The sequence below is a fragment of the Chenopodium quinoa genome, unplaced genomic scaffold, assembly GCF_001683475.1.
Source record: "Chenopodium quinoa cultivar QQ74 unplaced genomic scaffold, ASM168347v1, whole genome shotgun sequence".
Taxonomy (NCBI): domain Eukaryota; kingdom Viridiplantae; phylum Streptophyta; class Magnoliopsida; order Caryophyllales; family Amaranthaceae; genus Chenopodium; species Chenopodium quinoa.
Window position 1 is genome coordinate 5,836,466 of NW_018743920.1, and position 20,036 is coordinate 5,856,501.

At 33.2% G+C, this 20,036-nt stretch overlaps 3 protein-coding genes across 3 annotated transcripts; all 3 read left to right on the plus strand.

Annotated features, from left to right (window-relative positions):
• The first annotated feature begins 832 nt into the window (after positions 1-832).
• Positions 833-8,299, plus strand: LOC110688147. Its single transcript, XM_021864851.1, has 3 exons — positions 833-1,084; positions 1,179-1,354; positions 7,768-8,299. The coding sequence occupies exons 2-3, from the start codon at positions 1,196-1,198 to the stop codon at positions 7,933-7,935; spliced, it is 327 nt and encodes a 108-aa protein (XP_021720543.1). The 5' UTR covers positions 833-1,084; positions 1,179-1,195; the 3' UTR covers positions 7,936-8,299.
• Positions 8,300-9,252: 953 nt separating this feature from the next.
• Positions 9,253-12,561, plus strand: LOC110688146 (uncharacterized calcium-binding protein At1g02270-like). The gene is made up of 10 exons (XM_021864850.1): positions 9,253-9,669; positions 9,761-9,856; positions 9,959-10,064; positions 10,768-10,988; positions 11,097-11,170; positions 11,275-11,389; positions 11,467-11,592; positions 11,683-11,784; positions 11,905-12,015; positions 12,104-12,561. The coding sequence occupies exons 1-10, from the start codon at positions 9,508-9,510 to the stop codon at positions 12,305-12,307; spliced, it is 1,317 nt and encodes a 438-aa protein (XP_021720542.1). The 5' UTR covers positions 9,253-9,507; the 3' UTR covers positions 12,308-12,561.
• Positions 12,562-17,317: 4,756 nt separating this feature from the next.
• Positions 17,318-17,719, plus strand: LOC110688564 (homeobox protein 6-like). The gene has a single exon (XM_021865332.1). The coding sequence runs from the start codon at positions 17,318-17,320 to the stop codon at positions 17,717-17,719; it is 402 nt and encodes a 133-aa protein (XP_021721024.1).
• Positions 17,720-20,036: the final 2,317 nt, after the last annotated feature.

Sequence of the window (20,036 nt, forward strand, 5' to 3'; positions counted from 1 at the left end):
TATAGCTATAAAAAAAATAAAAGTAAATAAATTATTAAATACTATTTTTCTATATTGTGATTTTTTTTTAATAATTTGTACCTCCAGTAATTGAAAATCCAAATATATGCTTTGGAACGATTTAGTATAAATCTCTACCTTTAAAAAGTAATCTATACCTTTAAAAAGTATGAGAAACACTTATAAATATTAAATAGTGTTATAACTATTATATCGTTCAAATGTTTGTTTACCTGCCTCCATTAATATGATGTTAATTGTCTCTAAGTTTTCCTTGTGTAATTTTGAGTAATCTAATGATTTAACTCTTATGAACAGTGTTTGGACAATTATACCCTCTGAAATGTTTATTTACTTATTTGCCCTCATTAATGCTAATTGTTTTTTTTAACTCTTAAAAATGTGTGCACATTTATACTCTAAAAATATTTGTTTATGTATTTTCCTAATTATGTTGTTAACAACTAAAAAAGCTCTCCGAATTGAACATGATGACTAGATAGCTATGATGAGCACATTGCGTTGCGCTCTTTAGCCACCTTATATACTTCCTCCGTTTTTTTTTTTAAATGCAACACACCTTCTCGGCATGAACTTTAAGAAAGAGATTAAACAATGTAAACGAACAAATAAAATAAATCAAAATAATTTATACACATACTATGTTACCCTTCTCTAATCATAGTGTTTAAATTATTTTTGTTTAATTCTCTTGTTTACTTACTCTAAACTAATCAACTCCTAAAAAAAACGTGTTAAAAAAGATGTGTTGTATTTAAAAGAAAAATAATGGATGGATCTAAAAAAAACATAGTGTACTGTAATTTGCTGTATTGCCCGTATAGGGTATGCAAAATGAGAAATAAACAAAAGCAGAGCAAAATTGGCATTATGAGCACTCCGAAAATAAAATAGAATTAGCCCCAAAAATAGTACTCCGTCACATCTTCCATCAGAACAGAAAGAAAGGTGAAGGATCGATCGATCAGCAGCTCCTGAGTGAATCAAAATTGATCTTGAATCGGACGATTAGATGCTAGGCATTTCCACCTCCAATTCGTATTTATTCCTGCCTCTTCTTTTGGTAAATTAATTTCTGTGTTGAAATTATTAGGGTTCTGGAATAAGGTTAGGATTAGGGTTTTTGTATTAAGTTTGGGTTGTGTTGTTTGAAATAGGTGTTGTAAAGTAAAGGATGTCGAGGCCAATGTTGCTGGTATTCTTGTTGCTGATACTTATAATTACTTCTCAGTTCGAGTGGAGGCAACAGCTTGTTAGCGATGTCGAGTCCAATCATACTTTATCTCTGAAACAGCACCGCATTTCCAAGCGAGAAGAAGCTGTTAAAGAGAAGGTACTGCTTTCTTTCCTTTATTATCTGCTCCCTATCTTTATTCATTGCCTTCATTGCTCTGTGTTTATTACGCCTTCAACTTCATTCTTCCATTACTTTGTGTTCTTCTGGATTTCCTTTTATAATTCTCCTTTGTTTTCTTGTTAATGTGCGGTCAATTAGCAAATTCTATGAGTTGCAACTCTTACTAACAATGCTGATCAACTAGAGACTTAAAAGAAAAACCAATATGGAATGAACCGCTATTTTACACTCTTGGACTAAGCTTAATGAAATTTGCTAGCAAATCAATTCAACTGCCAAACCGTACCTTGACTTAAGAGTTACAACACTGGGTTTGTTATATTGGAAAAGGATAGCTACAGAGGCATGTTATGAAAGGAATTGTGAGGTCGGTGACTGTGTAGGCAGGATTGTTGTGATTGAACTGCTACGGGGAGGAGGGGGTGCAAGTGTAATGGATTAAGGTCAGGAAAAGAGAGGGGTGGGATTATTGGGTGCCACTGGACAGGGTGGTTACTATGGGTGTGGTGGTGGTTGGTTGGGTTACAACTTACAAGGTGGTGGTGGCCTGATGGGAGGTGTTGGGTTGAGAGTGTTTTGGCGGTGATAAATTGATAATGGCCAAAAAGAGGATACATTGGGGCCTTGGACTTTTTAATTTTTTTTTTACAAAAATCCACAATTCGTTATTGTAGAAAACCATTTTTGGATGGAAAGCAGCTCAACATGGTTTGTCAAAGCACATATGAAGTAAGGTAAAGTGAGAGAGAAGTTATTTGTAGAAAATTAAACACACCATCAACGTCTATGGTATCTTCCAGAAATCAACTACTTGAATCCTAGTGCTCCACCTTTTCTTATTATGTGTAATATGTTCTAGATGCTGCTTTTTAACCTCAATCGAGTTTTTCTTACCTGTTTTCTCCTATGTACTTTTTTCCTTGCATCTCCTCTACATGGTGTTTGTGTTGTTTGTTATCATTCTCGTTTTGAACAACACTCATTCTTAATTTTATCTCATATATAGATTGGTTGATTGATTGATTGAGGTTTATGGGATTAAGGCTTTGATTGATTGATTGATTGATTGATATAGATTGATTGCTTAAATTTTGAATCACCTTCATTTCCACCAACATTAGCTTATGTGTTAGACTTGGTTAATTGTCGAATGACAACTGGTCTTTTAGCCATTGAAGAATTTGCAATTGAGTTTGAGTTGTTTTTTCTTATTACCACAAAACTACTTTTTTTTATACTCCCTCTAATCTTTTTTATTCCACTCACTTTCCATCTTAATTTGTTCTTTTTTGTTCTACTCACTTTGCTTTATATTATTTTAGAGATACCCCTTTACCATTTTACCTTTTACCCCATAATAATTATGCATTTCCATACACACTATTCACCTTTATTCTACACTCACCCGCCTTTTTAAGCTTCTTTTTTTATTTATTTATTTTTTAAATCCTCCTTTGTCTTCCACTCATTTACTTTTTCAATATTCTCTTAAATTTCATTACTTTGTAAAACAGAAGTAACCAATGTATAAAAAAGCTCAAGTCGCACTAAAGCAAGAGGGGTTCTGTTGAGGCACACTGTATGAACAACTAAAATTTTTTGGCATGCACCTCATGTGCGCCTTTTGTGCTTTTGGTGCACCTCATGCGCCCAACCACAAACGCCTCACCCACACCAAGTTAAGCGCTTACCCCCTAGCGCCTTAGGCACGCCTTTTCAAACACTAAACATAACACAGAATATAACTGAGGAACTACTTATTACTTTGGACAATTGTCACTTAATATTTGAAACACCGTCTTTGAGGTATGTCTAATTTTGATTTTCATGTCGTAGATATCCCTAATTTTCTTTACTTACATTCTAAGTATTCAGGTTTTGTTTAGCTATATATTGGCCTTGTTTGATAGATAGAGGTTTGATCCAAGATTTTAGTGCACTAAATTTGATGGTTATGAGCAAATTTGAATAATGGGTTCATCCAAAACCGTTCAAGATTAAAATGGTGTGTTAGTAATGTTTTATATTAGATTGAGATTTTTGTCTGAAATGACCAATGTCTATAAACTTTTACAAATAGGTCTCTCTCTCTCTCTCTCTCTCTCGTCAAAGAAGCTTTCATGGGCAATTATTTTTTCTATTGGTTTATCCCCATCTATTCCTCCTCAAATTTCTTCAAGATTTATATGTTGGAGGCCAATTCCCCTAGTAAATAGTGAATTGGACCAGATGCATCTGATGTAGATTGATATAGAGAATGAATGGAACTTTCCTTCTCTGATGGCAGTAGATTAATGAATATAATATCCTTTATAGCTCTTAATTGGTGAGATATTTTAGTTTGATTATGTGTTTGAGAATATGGAGAATCTCTTTTTTAATAATCAAATTGGGACGGGAAGAAGGATGATGTGGTGCTTGAAAGAAGGAAATATGTGGGCATCCTTGAAGGCTTGAAGTAGGGAGATAAACATTTTGGTGTGTATGGTGGGGTGTTTATATATACAAGATTATGTTTATTTTATGATTTTATAAAATCTAATGATCTTACATCAGCTAAAAATAAAAACAAATTAAAGTCCTAGGACAATTTCTTTCTCATAAATCGCAAGCTTCACTTTTTCAATAATGGAATCCTACATCTCATGATCTCCTACATCAATTCAAGTTATGGCTTATTGTTGTCACAAAATATAATCTTCTCATATATATTGTAACTTACTTTTTCCCATTAATTTTCATGCTTAATCATCTCTTTCACAAAGTTTGCTTTCCCCATCTCTTCTTCTCTATAAGAAGACCATTCATCACTTATTACTGTCTCTTGGAAGCCTCGTTTGATTAGTTTAAATCTTTTAAGAATAATGACGATGGATGCAAAATGATTATCGGATGCGAAAACCAATTTAAGAGGAGAGAACCTTTGGAAGATTGCTATTCTCATGTTGTGATTTATGATGGAATTTTAATTTGTATAACATGAGTATGAATTTTAGCGATCCAACTACACTCCATATTTTTCCTCATTGCCACACATCTTTGTTGCACTAAGTGTTCTTCAAGACAAGTTGTCCAATAGATGTTAGGAAACCCAGTCTCTAACTCTCAAAGTCTCAATGCTCCCTTACAATTTTGTAGCTTTGTAAGTTATTATTTGCACAACAATTAGCTAACCCACCTCAAAAAGGTTTTCTTTCATCAAATTAGCCATGAAATGAATGGCAGACTTTCTTGTTAGATCACTCCCTTCACTTGTCACAAATTCACATTTGTCCCTCATATTTTTTCCAAATTGATTAAAGTGGTTGAATCAGCCTCTCAACTAAATTAAAAGCAAGACCTTAAATGATGTGGATTTCTAGCAAGATTAAATGGCTAACCCCTTGTTTAAAACATTCTTGAAATCTCTTAATCGAATTGGTCCCTAGCTTCAATACCAAAAAGCTCTAATAATAGGTGGTTTAATAGGGTTTTTTTTTTTTATTTATTTATTTATTTTTATTTTTTTAAGAGGAATATTTTTGTCCAATTGAGATTCATTAGGCAAAGGAACTTCTCTATGTCCTATCTCATTTATTTATTTGTTTTTCAAATACCTCTTCTATTCTCTCCATTTCAAGTTTATCATCACGACTTGCTTTCTTTGAAGTTGTAATTTATTGATTTTTTTTTTAAAAAAAAAAAAAAATTGTATTTCAAGTAATTTCAAATTATTCTCGAATTACTTGATGATTGAATTTCATTACAAAAATTATATCGATATCTTCAGGTCCCTCTTACAGCCTCTTGTTTGTCTAATTGTCACAAATCTCTACAATAGTAGAATTACCCCACTTTGCATTGAAGACACATTAACCGACCCACTATTGTGCTACTAACAACATTGCCACTTTATTGTTGAAATTGAGAGGGCATAATTTTATTAATAAACTGCATAACTTAGAAATCAATGGGGACAAAGAACTTTCAAAAATTGATAGTCACTACTCACAAAGTAAGACTCAAATTGAATATATTGTAACAAGCTATCACCAGAATGTGTATTCAAAGTAGGACACAAATCAAGTAATCAACCATCATGGCATCATAAAACTGATTAAATAAGGAAAATAAAATGACAGTAGACTCAAGGAAGACGGGAGAAGGGAGGAAGAAAAAAGGAAGGTGCAGGTGTGACAGCAGAAAGAAGGGTTTTCAAGTTTTTCTACAATAATGGTCATAAGAAATAGTTTGATCCTTTAAAACTCCTCTTCTACCTTGCTTGTTTCTCCTGTGATTGATTTGACTTCATTGAGTAACTCAAATATGTGCACTAAGATTCTCCTTTGCTTCAACACTTTTTTGGATTAGAGGAGATGGACAGAAAGGGAGGAGAACAAGATCCTTTGTTTGATAAAAGGTTGGGGGGAAGGAAGGGGAGGGATCAGTTTTTAAGTAAACACCTTTACTCCAAAATTGGAGAGATTTGAAGAGAAGATGGAGCTCTACTTTCCCCCTCCCCTCATTTTCCTTGCTACCCAAACAAAGTGTAAGCACCTCCATAACATAATGAATCTGTGCTGCTTTTTTCTCCTTGATGTCAGCCTCATCTTTCTTTCTCTGGTTTATTCTCTTTCTTCTTTCATCTTTGATGCATATCTCTTGTTCAAGATCTTTGCATCCTGTACTAAGCCCCCCCCCCCCCCCTTCTTTTTTATTATTATTATTATTAATTTTTTTAACCTATGTCCAGTTCAATTTCTAATGCATATATTAAATATGCTTTATTCTAATCTCCGCAAGTGTTTTTATTTGCCTCAATTTTAGCCATACTATACTTTCCCATTTCTGGTGGCCTGGCCTGGCCTCTTTATCTCACCATCATCTCTCCTATGCTTGATTCTCCTGCGATTTCTGTAGCTGTATCTATTTCTTGTTTTGCAAGTGACTCCCATATTTGGTCTGCCGCACCTTCTTGTCAGTTGTCATTCTATATTTCCTCAATCGCAATCTTGGGATGAGATTGGGATAAGATGTCCTCTTTCATATTCCACCATTTGGTCTTGGTGAAATTTTTTGGCAACTTTTCTCTTAACCTACCAATATTTTGACCTATATACCATGTTGAGTAGATGTAATCTCTCTAGGAATGTCATTGCAGTCTTAGCATGTGCACTTGTCACTTTGCAAAAGAAAGTGATAAAAACTTGCAGAATTTCTTGATGACTTGCTTCACATTGAAGGAGAGCTAAATGGAAGAACACATTGACTTCTGTGTAAAATACATGGTCAAGCATTTAATGCCATCAAAAAATGAGTTTTTACATGGAAATTGGGCGCAGGAGTCGGACATGTGTTTTCATTTGCAAACTGATTTTAGGCCAAGGAAATGATGTGAAGTGTGGATGCCAGGGGATTATTAGAAGATTGATAAGGATAGATTGGATATGCTGTTAGATCCTGTGATGTAATAAGGTCCTCAGGGGATGATGGAAGTACAAAGTGACACGTCCCAATATCCCCTTAAGATTAGAAAGGTAATATCAGATGCGAATTTTGGTATTTGGATTGAGCAGCAAGGATGTAATAAAGGCCCTGGCTCTATCAGTGTATCCTAGTTGAGTCTCAAGATATGTTGTCTTATACCCTCTTTATGGCAATAGCGTTGTAGAATATACTATATATTTTAAGATAGGAGGTTGGTTGTTGGCTAGGAAGGGAACATGTTCTTTGCAATGGAAAGGCACAAGGACACACCTCACTCAATGAAGGCAAGTGACAGAACCAAGATAATATCAGACACCTCTTTCATGCTTTTGCTTTCACTGGTCTTCCCTGCTTTGTTTGGGTTATTATCAAAAAGGCAATTAGGGTTCCCTGTGTTTGGCTACTTTGCAGTTTGCACTAGGGCTGGGGTTCATGAATGTTGGCAAGAGCTCCCTTCTCTTTTTGACATAACAAACTTCTCAATTATGGAACTGGTGCAACTATTGTGAAATTTCGAAAAATGAATACCGTGCAACTATGGTGGAACGGAGGAAGTATTATGAAGGTTACCTTTATAAACTTGTTTTACAACTGTTTGAGCCTGGGTTATATAATTCTACTTCCCTGCTAATATAATGCTGCCTATCATTTTGGTAGTCCCAGTACTTTTGTCGACCTTTTGTAGGGGGGAAATAGTTCAATCTTTAGTTTATGTGGGTGTAGCAAGCTTTTTGAAACAATCTAGTGCTGCTATTTTGGGTAGTCTATGCAGGCTTTTCTTTTGAAAATTTGTGAGGCATTCGTGATGTTTGTGAGACATATATTTATTGAACTGAGTAGTATTTCCTATCTTATGGCATGCAGTAGATAGCTTTGTCTCAATTGAACAACTTAATTCATCTTCTCATTTTTACGCATCACAGATCATTTTATCTCAAGAGAAGAGCATTCAGAAACTCAATGAGCTTGTACGAAGTCTGCGAGAACAGTTATCAGAGTGCCGTAGTAGTAATGAAACTGTAAACAGCAGTTTAAGCAATCTAACTGAAAGTATCATAGAGCTTGAACGACAGCAGTTTTTGGAAGATTAAACAATATTCCATTAGATCTTGTCGTAGGAGGGTTTGTATGTTTTTTTGCTCCCTTCATTCATGCCCCATGTCTGTCAATGTAATATGTTTAACAGCGTATAGATAGCTACCTTATGCCAGTGTCGCCATATTTGTGGTCAAATGCTTTTCATACAGTCAAGCAGTAACTACATTGTATCTTATATAGGCATGTCATTTTGTTCTTAATATTTGTCTATTTGATACGAAACTCTTAAAGATTAAGCTTTGATTACGAAGATGAGGCATTGAAATTGGTATTCATTCTTCTGGTCTGTTGTAAATTGAAATTGGTAATCATTTTTCTGGTTTGATGTAAATTGAAATTGGTATTGGTTTAGTGTTTTATTTATTTATTTATTTTGTGTAGACGATATTTTTCATTCCAAGTCCGACTCACTAAGTTCCCGAAGATGATTGGCATCTTGTGATCAGTATTGATTCCATCCGGCCATCCAAACTTTCGAGATTAGCATTATTTGTAATCTAACACCAGCGTTGATTATGCGTTGGTCTCTTTTGGACAATTAGATTCTTTACGCACACAGCAAAACAGAGCTCTTAACTTTTGCTTGCTCATTTCGGTGAGAATATAATCAATCGTCCTTAATTTGGATTATAATTTAATATGTCAGAAAGGAATATATTCATATTCTGATGTTGCAATGGGCTTAGTTAAGGGAGACCGACAAGAGATGCATTAGAAGAGAACATCTTGACTAGCATACGCCAGTGTGAGTGACTGTGAGTGTGTGACTCAGGAGTGAGGAAAGATAAAGGTAGGGTCATTTTTTTTTTAATTTTAATGGCCAAAACGGCTCACAAGAATGAATTAGTATATAAATGATTGTATATTTTGTGGCTTACATTATAGTTCCATACTTATGCTTGTTTAATAATCTCTAATGTGGAACTTCTGGTAAAACCCTCCAAAAAAATTCGTATAAATAAATATTACAATATGGCAAACTTAATGGACTAACATTTGAAAAGGTTATGATGTTGGGGGTTGCATTTATTGGTTGACATAGAGAAGTTGAGTCCAAAATATGAGACTTTCGTCATCAGTTGAAATGAAATCAACACATAATTTTAACAATTTTGTATTTTCAACATGAACCAAATTAAGCCTCAACTGTAAAGTTGGCAAATAACTATCAACAAAGGTAGGTTTTATGTAAAAAAAAAAAAAAAAAAAAAAAAAAAAAAAAAATTAAATTCTGGAATCCTGGAGCTTAGTTCCTTTAGAAGTAACTATAGCACGGTGGCCCCTTACTTTGATGTCAATCTTTGTAGACTACTCTCCTCAGTCCTCACTTGACTTAATTACTTCCACTCACTTAATTGCTGTAAAAACTGTTATGCCTGATTCTGAGCTTCTGCTCTCCTAATTTATAAGGTACTACTTACACCACTCACTTTATTCCATTTCCAACTTGAAATACTTGTACTTTCCGACCCTATAGATTCTAAATTTCTCCATTATTTGAGCTGCAAATTCAAATTATCTAATCGATATTGATATTTGGTAGTGGTAGTGGTAGTGGTAGTGGTATGGGTGAGCCTGTAGTAGTCGTAAATGGCTTGTATGAACAAGTAGTAGACGACGGCAATCCAAATAGATATAAGAATTTGGATTGTTGGGATACAAATACAGAATTTTCGTGTACAACCTTCAATATCCTTGCACCTATTTACAAGCGCCTTGGTGGAGGGGTACGTCTTCCTGCCACAGCCCCTTCAAATTTAAATTTTTATGTTTAATATTCTTAATTTACTGCTATTTGATTTTATCTGCTCACTTCAGGCACGTGAAAGCCAGTTTAGGGAGTCTTGGCATTCTAGAAACTGCAGGATTTTGGATAGGCTGCTTCACTTGAAATCCTCTGTAATCTGTTTGCAGGTATTCTTTTTTATTTTTTATTTTTTTTTATTTTGTCCATTTGATGATTTTTAAATTATTAAATTAAACATGATAATATATCGTAGTCCTTTCCCCTTTCAGGAATTTTGGGTGGATAATGAAGAACTTGCTGGGATGTATGAGAGCAGGCTTCATGATGAGGGTTATCTGACTTACAAGCTTGCTCGAACTAACAGCCGTGGGGATGGTACTACTGTTATACTATCTCTTTCTCCACCTATTTATCGTTAGAATTAGATACTCATCATATGAAATTATTTTCTTTTTTCAACATCGACATACAGTTTTCAATTTGTAAAGAGTTCAGGTGTGTTAATGTTCTCCCTAATTATTCGACTATTCTCAACTTATTTCAGCCCAAACTTTCAACTTGCATTGTCAGTATGTCTTAGCTTATTCAAACTTAATCTGTTTATATTTATCTTATTGAAACTCTTTTGTCTTAAATAAGTTGAGGATTAAGAACATAGCCGTAATGAAATACTTCTCCTAGAGAGTCCTAGACTGGTGATTGGGCCTGAAATCTCAAGCTTGTTCTTGAAAAAGCCCCGGGCATCTTCTATCCAATTCTTTTGCCTGAAACCACCAGGAACATAGACACCATATTAAGGACAAGTAGGGTAAACTGCAGCATGCCAATTGCTGTTGTAGCTTTTCAGGGATTTTCTGGTGTATGTTTTTGCTATTCTTATGTGATAAATGGTATGAACCTACCAGAATTCCTCATTAGTGATGCACGGTTTCTGATCTGTTGTTTAGCAAGGTTGAATCTTTCACAAACAAATTATAATATACTAAATACCGGTTTAGAATTCATGCTCTAACTGTCCTATTCTATTTGTAAGCATTTACTACATTTGTTTTGGGCTTGAATAGACAGATTGTTGCAGGTTTGTTAACAGCACTACATCAAAGCCAGTTCCGCTTGTTAAATTACAGAGAATTGTTGTTCAATGATATTGCTGATCGTGTAGCACAAGTTTTGCATGTGGAGCTATGTTGTGATAATACGCAGAAGAATACCACAAATATAGTCAAGGAAGCTATAATTGTAAATACTCACTTGATATTTCCACATAATTCAAGATACTGTTTTCTTCGGTTACAGCAGGTGCTGCTTTCTGTATTTACCATAAATAACTCATAGTACGGAGTAGTCAGCTTTAATTCTAGATATCAAAGTTTATGATTCTGCTTCCATCTCTTTTGTTCCAAATAGGTTTACAAGATTTTGCAATATATCAGATCATACATGGGAAAATATGCCCTCCATATACCTGTCATCCTCTGCGGGTATGGTCTAATTGCATATGTTGCATGTCATGATGACCTTTCCAAAGGACATCTAGCATCTTGTATGTTACTGCTGATCATTGTGTTCACATACATTTGTAAAGGGATTGGAATGGAAGTAAAAAAGGACATGTCTACAAGTTTTTACGATCACAAGGTTTTGTCTCGACCTATGATATTGCTCACCATCATGAAGATGATACTGATGATTCACAGAAGGTTTGTGCCAGCCTCAGACATCTTTATAATATCTGATTATTTTGTAGAGAAGTACTAATGGTATACTTAATTTGCAGTGGGTTAGTCACCGGAACCACAGAGGAAATATATGTGGAGTGGACTTTATTTGGCTGCAGAATCCCCAGAAATATCAGAAACCCTTAAAAGAGAGTTTCATGGAAGCAATTTTGGGAAACATAAAGGTAGTTTAAAAGTGAAGTATTTTTTTTGGCGCATTACTTACTATCAAGCTGGCAATTGATCTTTTGTTAATGGTTTAATTTAATCTACAGAATCTGCTGCACAAAGTTATCACTGGAGGTGTTGATCAGTTACCATTGAGACTAAGGGGCAGTTGTATAACATACTCTGATTTTTCTCAAGCCCTTGTTGAGGTAGCCTCTAGTCTATTGTCGTGCTAAAATTTCTTACAAAACAAAAAAACTTGAAGCCTTACGTGCTTGAAATACAACACTGGCAATTATAACTTGGTAATTATATTTGATTGATTCTAGTTGGGCATAAGTGGGAACCCTGATGGAGGCCTAAATGATGAAGATATCAGGGATATATGGAAGTGTATAGATGAAGACGGAGATGGAATTGTTCATGTGCCAAACGTTTTGGTACTATTATTCCTAAAAACATTCAATTTGTTTGAAAGATTTGGTTTTACAATTGATTGTGGTGTTGATTGGTTAGCTCATTCTGCAGAGAGCGTGGACTCTGTGTGCTCTTCAGCATGATGACAGTAGTGGTGTGGATGAAGTAGAAGATGCGAGGAATTCTACAGCTGCTATTGGTTTTACGGTCAATAAGGCCACACTTTTCCCTCAAGAAGTGGAGGAAGGGACTTGGCCTGAAAATTACTTGCTTTCTGATCATGCACATCTCACTGTCGAATTTGCAGTCATGTAGGTGTGTCTTGTACGAGAACTTTCTTTGTTTTTCAAGGTTCAAATGAACTGTTCGTAGTTCCAGAACAGAATCATAATGTTCTTGCTCGATTCTTTAAACCTAGTACTAGTTTAACTTAATTCGAGCGTGTTAAGTTGAATAGTTGATGATAATAAAGTGAACACCATAAGTAATGTAATGTTTTGGAGTAATTCATTCTGAACAGAAATTTTGCATTACTTAGTCAAATTCGCTCAAGAGTTGTAAAACTACCATCTCTTTTTTCTGTTATTATATGGTCGTTGAGTACTATAGTAACTATACTACTATATGTATATGAGATAATGAAGTCAAGGGTCCAAATGAAGGAAAGGTTTTTGAGTCGTCCTATGGACCTTTTCTTAAAAGTGTTCTCGAAGAAATACTTCTAGGGGTTTTATTTTTTTCTATAACCAATTAGTTATCTAAGTCGCTGAATTGTTTTATTATTATTTATATTTAAGCTACTACTATTACTAGAGGATAATAATAGTATGTTTTATGTTAAATAGAATTAATTCCAAATGAGAGTTTATTGAAAGAAAGAGATTTTGAAAGTAACCTTGTTCAAATAGTCTCTTATTGTACTGTTGGCACCAAATTTGGAAACAATGTTTGGATGCATGTTCATGTATGTACTATGTAGTACTCAATTAGTACAATGTATGTTAGGTTGGTTAGATAACCAAGACAACCAATAGTAGACTCATGACTTTTAGCAATTTAATCTTACAGTCAATCAAGGCAATTAAATTATCCAAGTAATTATAATTAGAGAAACCCATTGAATAAATTACTCTTACTCTAGTTGCTAATCATTATGCATACACTGATACAAGTCATAATTTGCATATGAACACAAGATTATATTATTGGGAATGAGATTAACATTAATGACCACATTAATGATATCACCCTTAATAGTCAAACGTGGACACCGTTAGTTCTTTGCTTATTGGAATCATAGACTGTCATGTTTATATTTCATTTCGATAATCGAAATTCAACCAAGCTAAGCTAATTAAAGTGATCCTGAATCGTCTATCAATTTTATATTCTACTCATAAGTAATGATTCGATTACGTTGATGTTTGCATTCAAACACTTACATGGTCCCTTCAATTAAGTTTCATATACCGAATGGCGAAAAAGTATGCCATTTTTTAAGAGCTCCAATAATGATCAAAGGGAAAGCTCTTAAGTAAGAGGGCCTGTTGGTGTACCAGGCGTCCTGGCTACCGGCTAGTGGAATTTAAGATTTTTCCTTTTGCTCCAAAATAAAACAAGACTTAGCCTTATACTTCCTCCATTCCTCTAATATTACAACACGGGGATGAGACACGAATTTCAAGAAGAGGAGAAAAAATAGAGAATAACAAAGATAGGGACTCATATAATACACAAATTTTTATATGTGGCTGGCACACTATGTGGCTGGGGTTACTTGAGTTAAATTTAATGTACATTCGGTTATTGTATACTAAAAGTTACTTATTTTACCGCAAAAGTTACCTTTATTATCCAGTTATTTTTATTCTCACAAAGTTACTCCTAAACTATCAAAAGTTACCTATAGTGTCACAAAAATTACCCATATTTCTTTTCTTTTCTTTCTCACCACACAATAAATTATTGTACACCCAATTTTTAACAAACATTTATCATATTTGGGGAACGGAAAAAAGTATTACACAGTACATCCAATTAAATTAGTCTAATTCAGTTATAATAATTGGAAACTTTAGCGAGCGACAAGAAATGGGCTTGGACCAAGGAATTTTTATTTACTACGAGTATATAGCCACCGGATGATATGGGCCTTCGGTATTAATTTGTAAACACTTTACTGTATTATACGGAGTTATTTTAGGTTTAATTTCCTGTAAATTTGCAATAAATTGTAGCGTTCACAGTATTTGTAAGAATCAATGGACTAGCTACTAAACTAAAATAGGAGCCGTTGGATGGGCAGATGATGATGTCAGTGGACGTATGATCTAATGGATGGTGATGAGGTGAGTCAGTTTGATCCAATGGCTGCAGTTAATAGTCTTAATTAATACAAGGACGTTAGCTAGTTTTATTACTACTGTTGTGCATCATTAAAACCCTTTTCGGAGGAGATCCTTCTTCAATACTAACTTTATTAAAGTTAGTTGAATTTAATTGCATCTATATTACCTCAACTTAATTGCATATACATAATATCCGTATTTTATGTACATTTCCCATCTCTCTTCCTTTGGACTCTCGAGGGCCGGATTTCATTTCCTCAAAGAAAAAAGGGACGGATTTCATTTAGCTAACATGGTCAAACCAATCAAAATTCACAAGAATGACCAATTACTCTCCTTTTTTTTTTAATTTATTTTTTATTTCTTAAGTTTGGTATCATGCCTAAGTAAATTATAATATTCAATTTTCCCTCAAAAAAATATTCAATTAATTAAATACTACGGAGTATACTTTTTTTTTTATATATATATAAATTATTGTTCATGTTTTTACATTGCATTCTTACGTAAAATACAAATTAAGCATTGATTGTCTTTTAAATGTTGTGTTGATTGCATTAATCAACAAAATCATAAATTGGGATAACAAAAAAAAGTAAGAGCATTGTTGGAATAATAACTTGTTTTGTGTTACATTTGTCCAAAATTTATATTGTATATTAAAATATGGAAAATGATAAACATAACCCTAAGAGCTATATATAAGAAGCTAAAAAAGGAAATATTAAAGATAAATTAATATTTATTACACCAATCTGTGCGTGATTTGGTCATGAATTCCCAACTTAATTCCATTTTAAGAAGTATATTTAATGCTTATATATAGTTTTAAGGGCTACATATATCATTACCCTTAAAATATATCAAATGTAACAGATTCTAGAATACACAAAACTTAATATGTGCTTGTAATACATAAAATAGAAATGAGGATTATAATGCATGACTACCGTGTATAATTTGGAAAAGTTATTGTCTCTAATTTTACTATTATAACCACATTTGATTACAACAATAACCCTGTTGGCGGCATAGCCTAATGACTTGTAAAATCACATATGCCACCTATTTTGTTTTGCTTGTATGTGATCCGTCTCAATATATGTTTTCAAACCATTACTTTTTGCTTATTTATAATTAAAGATGTTGACAATTGAGGTTATGCTTTAATAAATGTAAAAGTCAAAAATTTTACAAGTAAATATTTGTTTAATTTTAATAATCTCTAGTGACAATGTGACATCAACTTTGGTTTAAATGGTACCGTTGATAGTAGTGTGTCACTAAGAAAACAACCCAAATTCAGCATGCATGTTTGTTGCACTCAACATTATCACTTGAGATTCTATTGTAGATGAGCCGTGACAAGGTAATTAAAGTTCAAAAATTAGTCAAATAACAAAAAAGGTATCTTGTGTTAGTTGTGTATTGCGTTAGTAAAATCACATTTTGTTTCCATATTATATCTGTTGAATTCTTTTTTATTTATTTCGAAGTATTCTTTATATTTTGGTTTTTGTAGTTTGACACTAAATTTGTATGAGATCATCCTCTTACATAAATATTTCTGGTCACTTCGTCAAACTATTAAAATATCTCAAAAATCACCGCATTCATCTTATAATCGGGTGATCGAAGTGTATATACACCCCTCTAAGCCTATAGGCTATAGTTATGTATATGTGTATTGTATACCAAGATTTGAAAATGTTACTTGTATATAAGAAGCTAATAACAAAAAGGGTAAATAATAAGTAAATTAAAAAAAAAATTGTAAATCGGTGAACACATAATTTTATCATACGTTCTTAAATTAATATTATGTATAAATTTTTTGATAAGAAGACACTAAATTTGAATAGCAAAGAAATGAAGGGTGAAAATACTTGAAATTAAACTTAATAAAGTACGGTAGAGTAGTACTCCCTCCATCCCTAATTTTGTCATACATTCCTAAATTAATACAACTTTAAATAATCTTTAAATGCTTATCTAACACCCCAAGAGCGTTCGTTAGCAAGATCTTTAATATATACGAAGTATATGCTTAGTATAAGAGATAATATAGTCATGTAAAATTTTAAATTTGTCTCATTGTATAAATTTTATTACGCTTATAAATACGAATAAATATATACGTTTAAAAACTTGTCTCGGAGATTTTGAAAAGTCAAATTAAGCAAACAATTAAAGACCTAAATAGAATAGCCGTTAGAATGAGGGGAAAGTAGAGGAAATGAAATGAAAGGTGTTTAAAATTTAGAATGGAAAAGTTGTTAGGAAGATGCAATTACTGGCAATGTTAGTTTCTCCAGCTAGGTAGAATAATAAGCAAAGACCTAGTTAAAAATACTCCAAATAAATAAATAAAATAAATGTATATATGTTCCCAACTCAAAGCCATTAAATAAAAATTGGAAAGGCATTAAATTGATACTCGTCATGATAATTAAGGCTAGTGTTGTATTAAATGAATTTTTATTTAAATATGTTGGGGTTAGTTAGTTTTAATTTTCCTTGATCTCATCGTTGTTGTTGGGGATTAATAGATATCTCGATGTTCATCTCCTTAATAATTTTCTCTCTCTTACAATTCCTATCCATACTTTAATTAAGAATTTAAGACACCTCCCTTTCTTTTCATCTCTCTCTCTTTATACAGTATGTATATTCAACCCCTCTATATAATGAGCTTCACATGAACTAACTATTCCCAACCCCTCTCCTCTCTCCCCCTCTCTTTCTCTCTTTCTTTTTTTATTTTTTATTTTTTAATTTTTTCTTCCTTCTCTTAATTTGTTTCATCCATCTTGAATTCGGCTATCCAGGCCAAGCAACTGCGCTCTTAATTGCCACCTTGTTTCAATTCAGTAAGTTACTCTCTGCTTATATTCTTTCATTAAAATAGTTTATTAACATAAATTTATGAGAAGCAAAATCTAAGGTGAAGGGGGGAATTTCAGGTAGCGTGAGAAAAATGAGCAGAAGGAATCGAAGGGGTAACAACAACAATCAAGACCTTGATTTGAAGCTGAATTTGTCACCGCCACCGGCGAGGGTGGTTGGTGGAGCAGCAGCAGCAGCAGATATAAGACGACACAGGATGTCAACGTCATCATCAGATGACTCGCCACCAAGATCATGTGTTTCGTCTGAAGAAAGCCTCAAGTACGCCAGCAGCCCTGAAACTACTTCCATGGTCTTGGTTGGTTGTCCAAGGTGTCTTATGTATGTCATGTTGTCTGAAGCTGATCCTCGCTGCCCCAAGTGCAAGAGCACCGTCCTCCTTGACTTCCTTCGCAACAACAACGATGACAACAACAACAGCAACAGCAACAACAACAATAACAACATCCGCAACCGCAGCCACAACAACTAATGATCATCGTTGTCAGGGGTTCAATCGTGGAGCCAAGGTGTATGCTTCTATGGAATTTAAATTCTCTCCCTTTCCTCTCTCTCATATATATAAATATAAAGATATAAATACATAAAAAAAAAAAAAAAGAAACAAGCGGCAGCTAGCTGTTGGTGGTAGTTAGCTAGAAACCTTAATTAATTAAGTAGCTAAGCTAGAATCATGAGAGATATGCTTTAAATTACATTGTGTTAAGTTAGGTGTAAGTTAATTAGCTCTCTCTGTTAAGCTAGTATGTAAGGATTAAAATGTCCTGTTTGGTTGCCCATAAGACGGGAATTATGCGGGCTTCACTCATTAGCCCGCCGCGAACATGATTACATTGTTAATCATTTCCCCGTCTTCTCTGCAACCAAATGGAATTTTAATTTTTAATTTTAATTACTATTATTACTATTACTATTGCACTTTTATTATCTTATTGATTAAGTTACGTATTCAATTTTGCTTCTTTGATTTCTCTTGCTCATCCAAATAACATCAACACTACCTCCTAATAATAAATGGAAATTACTCTTGGCATTTAATTTTAATGATATAAAGGGTCTCTAAGTTTGCATGAAATGAGGGTGACATTACTCGCTTTGTAAAGTCAAATTTGATCATCTTTTTTATAAATTAATTTAGTTACGTAGGTGGGGCAGGGACCATATCTAAATCATCAAACTGCTACTCTCTACTAACAAAGTCTACATGCATTACTAGTCTACTACTTCTACGGACTACGGAGTAGTCGTCGTATTTATTTACGAGCGCACATAATACAAACTAAAACCGATTTTTTTTATTAAATATTGGGACACTACACGTGAACCCTTATTAATGTTTAACTAATTCTGCGTCATTGCTTTATTAATGCAGCCCAATTATCTAAACCCATACTAATTACACTATTCGGCCCGCAATCAAGACCACTTAATAAGGCAATTACTCTTCTAATTATTCGCTAATCAACTACATGTACGATTTTATTATTTTTTTCAAGACGCGGTCGCCCCATCCCAAATACTAGTACTCTAGTAGTATCTACTGTGGACCATTCTCATAAAATCCATTCGCTATATGTACTATGTTGTTAGTCCAGTAGGCCCAAATCATCTAATACAGTACTTGGAAGCTCGAACCAACTTCTCGGTTTTTCAATTTTGACTATCATTTCTCTTACAGGTATGTATATATGTCAACTACTTCAACTACAATTGACATTCTTACTAAGAGAATTATTTAGTGTTTAGTTTTTCATACTTACGCCAAAAGAAACAACCTAACTATTAAGTGCCAATTTTCAATGTTTGAAGATAATAGACTTTCAAATTTGATATCAAGCTCTTATCAACATTTATAATCCGTGGTTAGAAAACTCAAGACAGTGAATGCACATTTGTGAGAGTACAAACATTTGAAGTTTATGACAAAGTATCACTTGGCCTGAGACTAGTTGCCAACAATGTGCAACATGTCGTTTTCAAGTGATTGATCGAATACACCAACGAGGTTTTAGTTTGAGGGTTTATGTATGACATATTATAGATTTGAAATTCCCTGTTTTCGTTTGTATTACTCTATATCTCTATGCTCTTTTTAATTTGTCTTATCTATTCTACTGTATTTTTTTGGCACAATTTTCAATTTACGTATTTCATCGTTGATATTTCCAACTATGCATTAAACTAAAAAAAAAATAAAAAATTAAGATTGATATTTTGAAATACGAGTAAGTTTTATTTTATTTATTAAAGATTTTAGTGTAATTATAATTTTTTTTATTAATATGTAATTAGAGGTATCAATTAATGTCAAAATGTTGCTGTTAGTATATAGGATGAAAAACGTGATAGCAATAAACGAAAATCGTTGACTCAAAATCTTTACTCGTAGCAAACTGACTAAAACTACTCTATAGGAAATTGAGATTTGACTTTCAACTAGATGAACTAAACATTCAACCGTTCAACCCAAAAACTCTCAAATAGAAATAAATAAATCAAATATATATATATATATATATATATATATATATATATATATATATATATATATATATTAAGGGGAGTTTTTTCTCGAGTTTTTAGAGAGCGGATTAAATTTTCTTAACGCGCCATGTAAGATTATACATTTTAGTTAAAGCCAATTAAATAAGAGATTTATAATTTCTTTTAGAATAAAATAATTCAAATGCCACATAAGCAAAATTGGCAAATGAGATTTTAAAATTTAAATTAATTAAATATAAAATATTATCTTTTGAGATTAGGAATTTTATTAAAATATATAATGA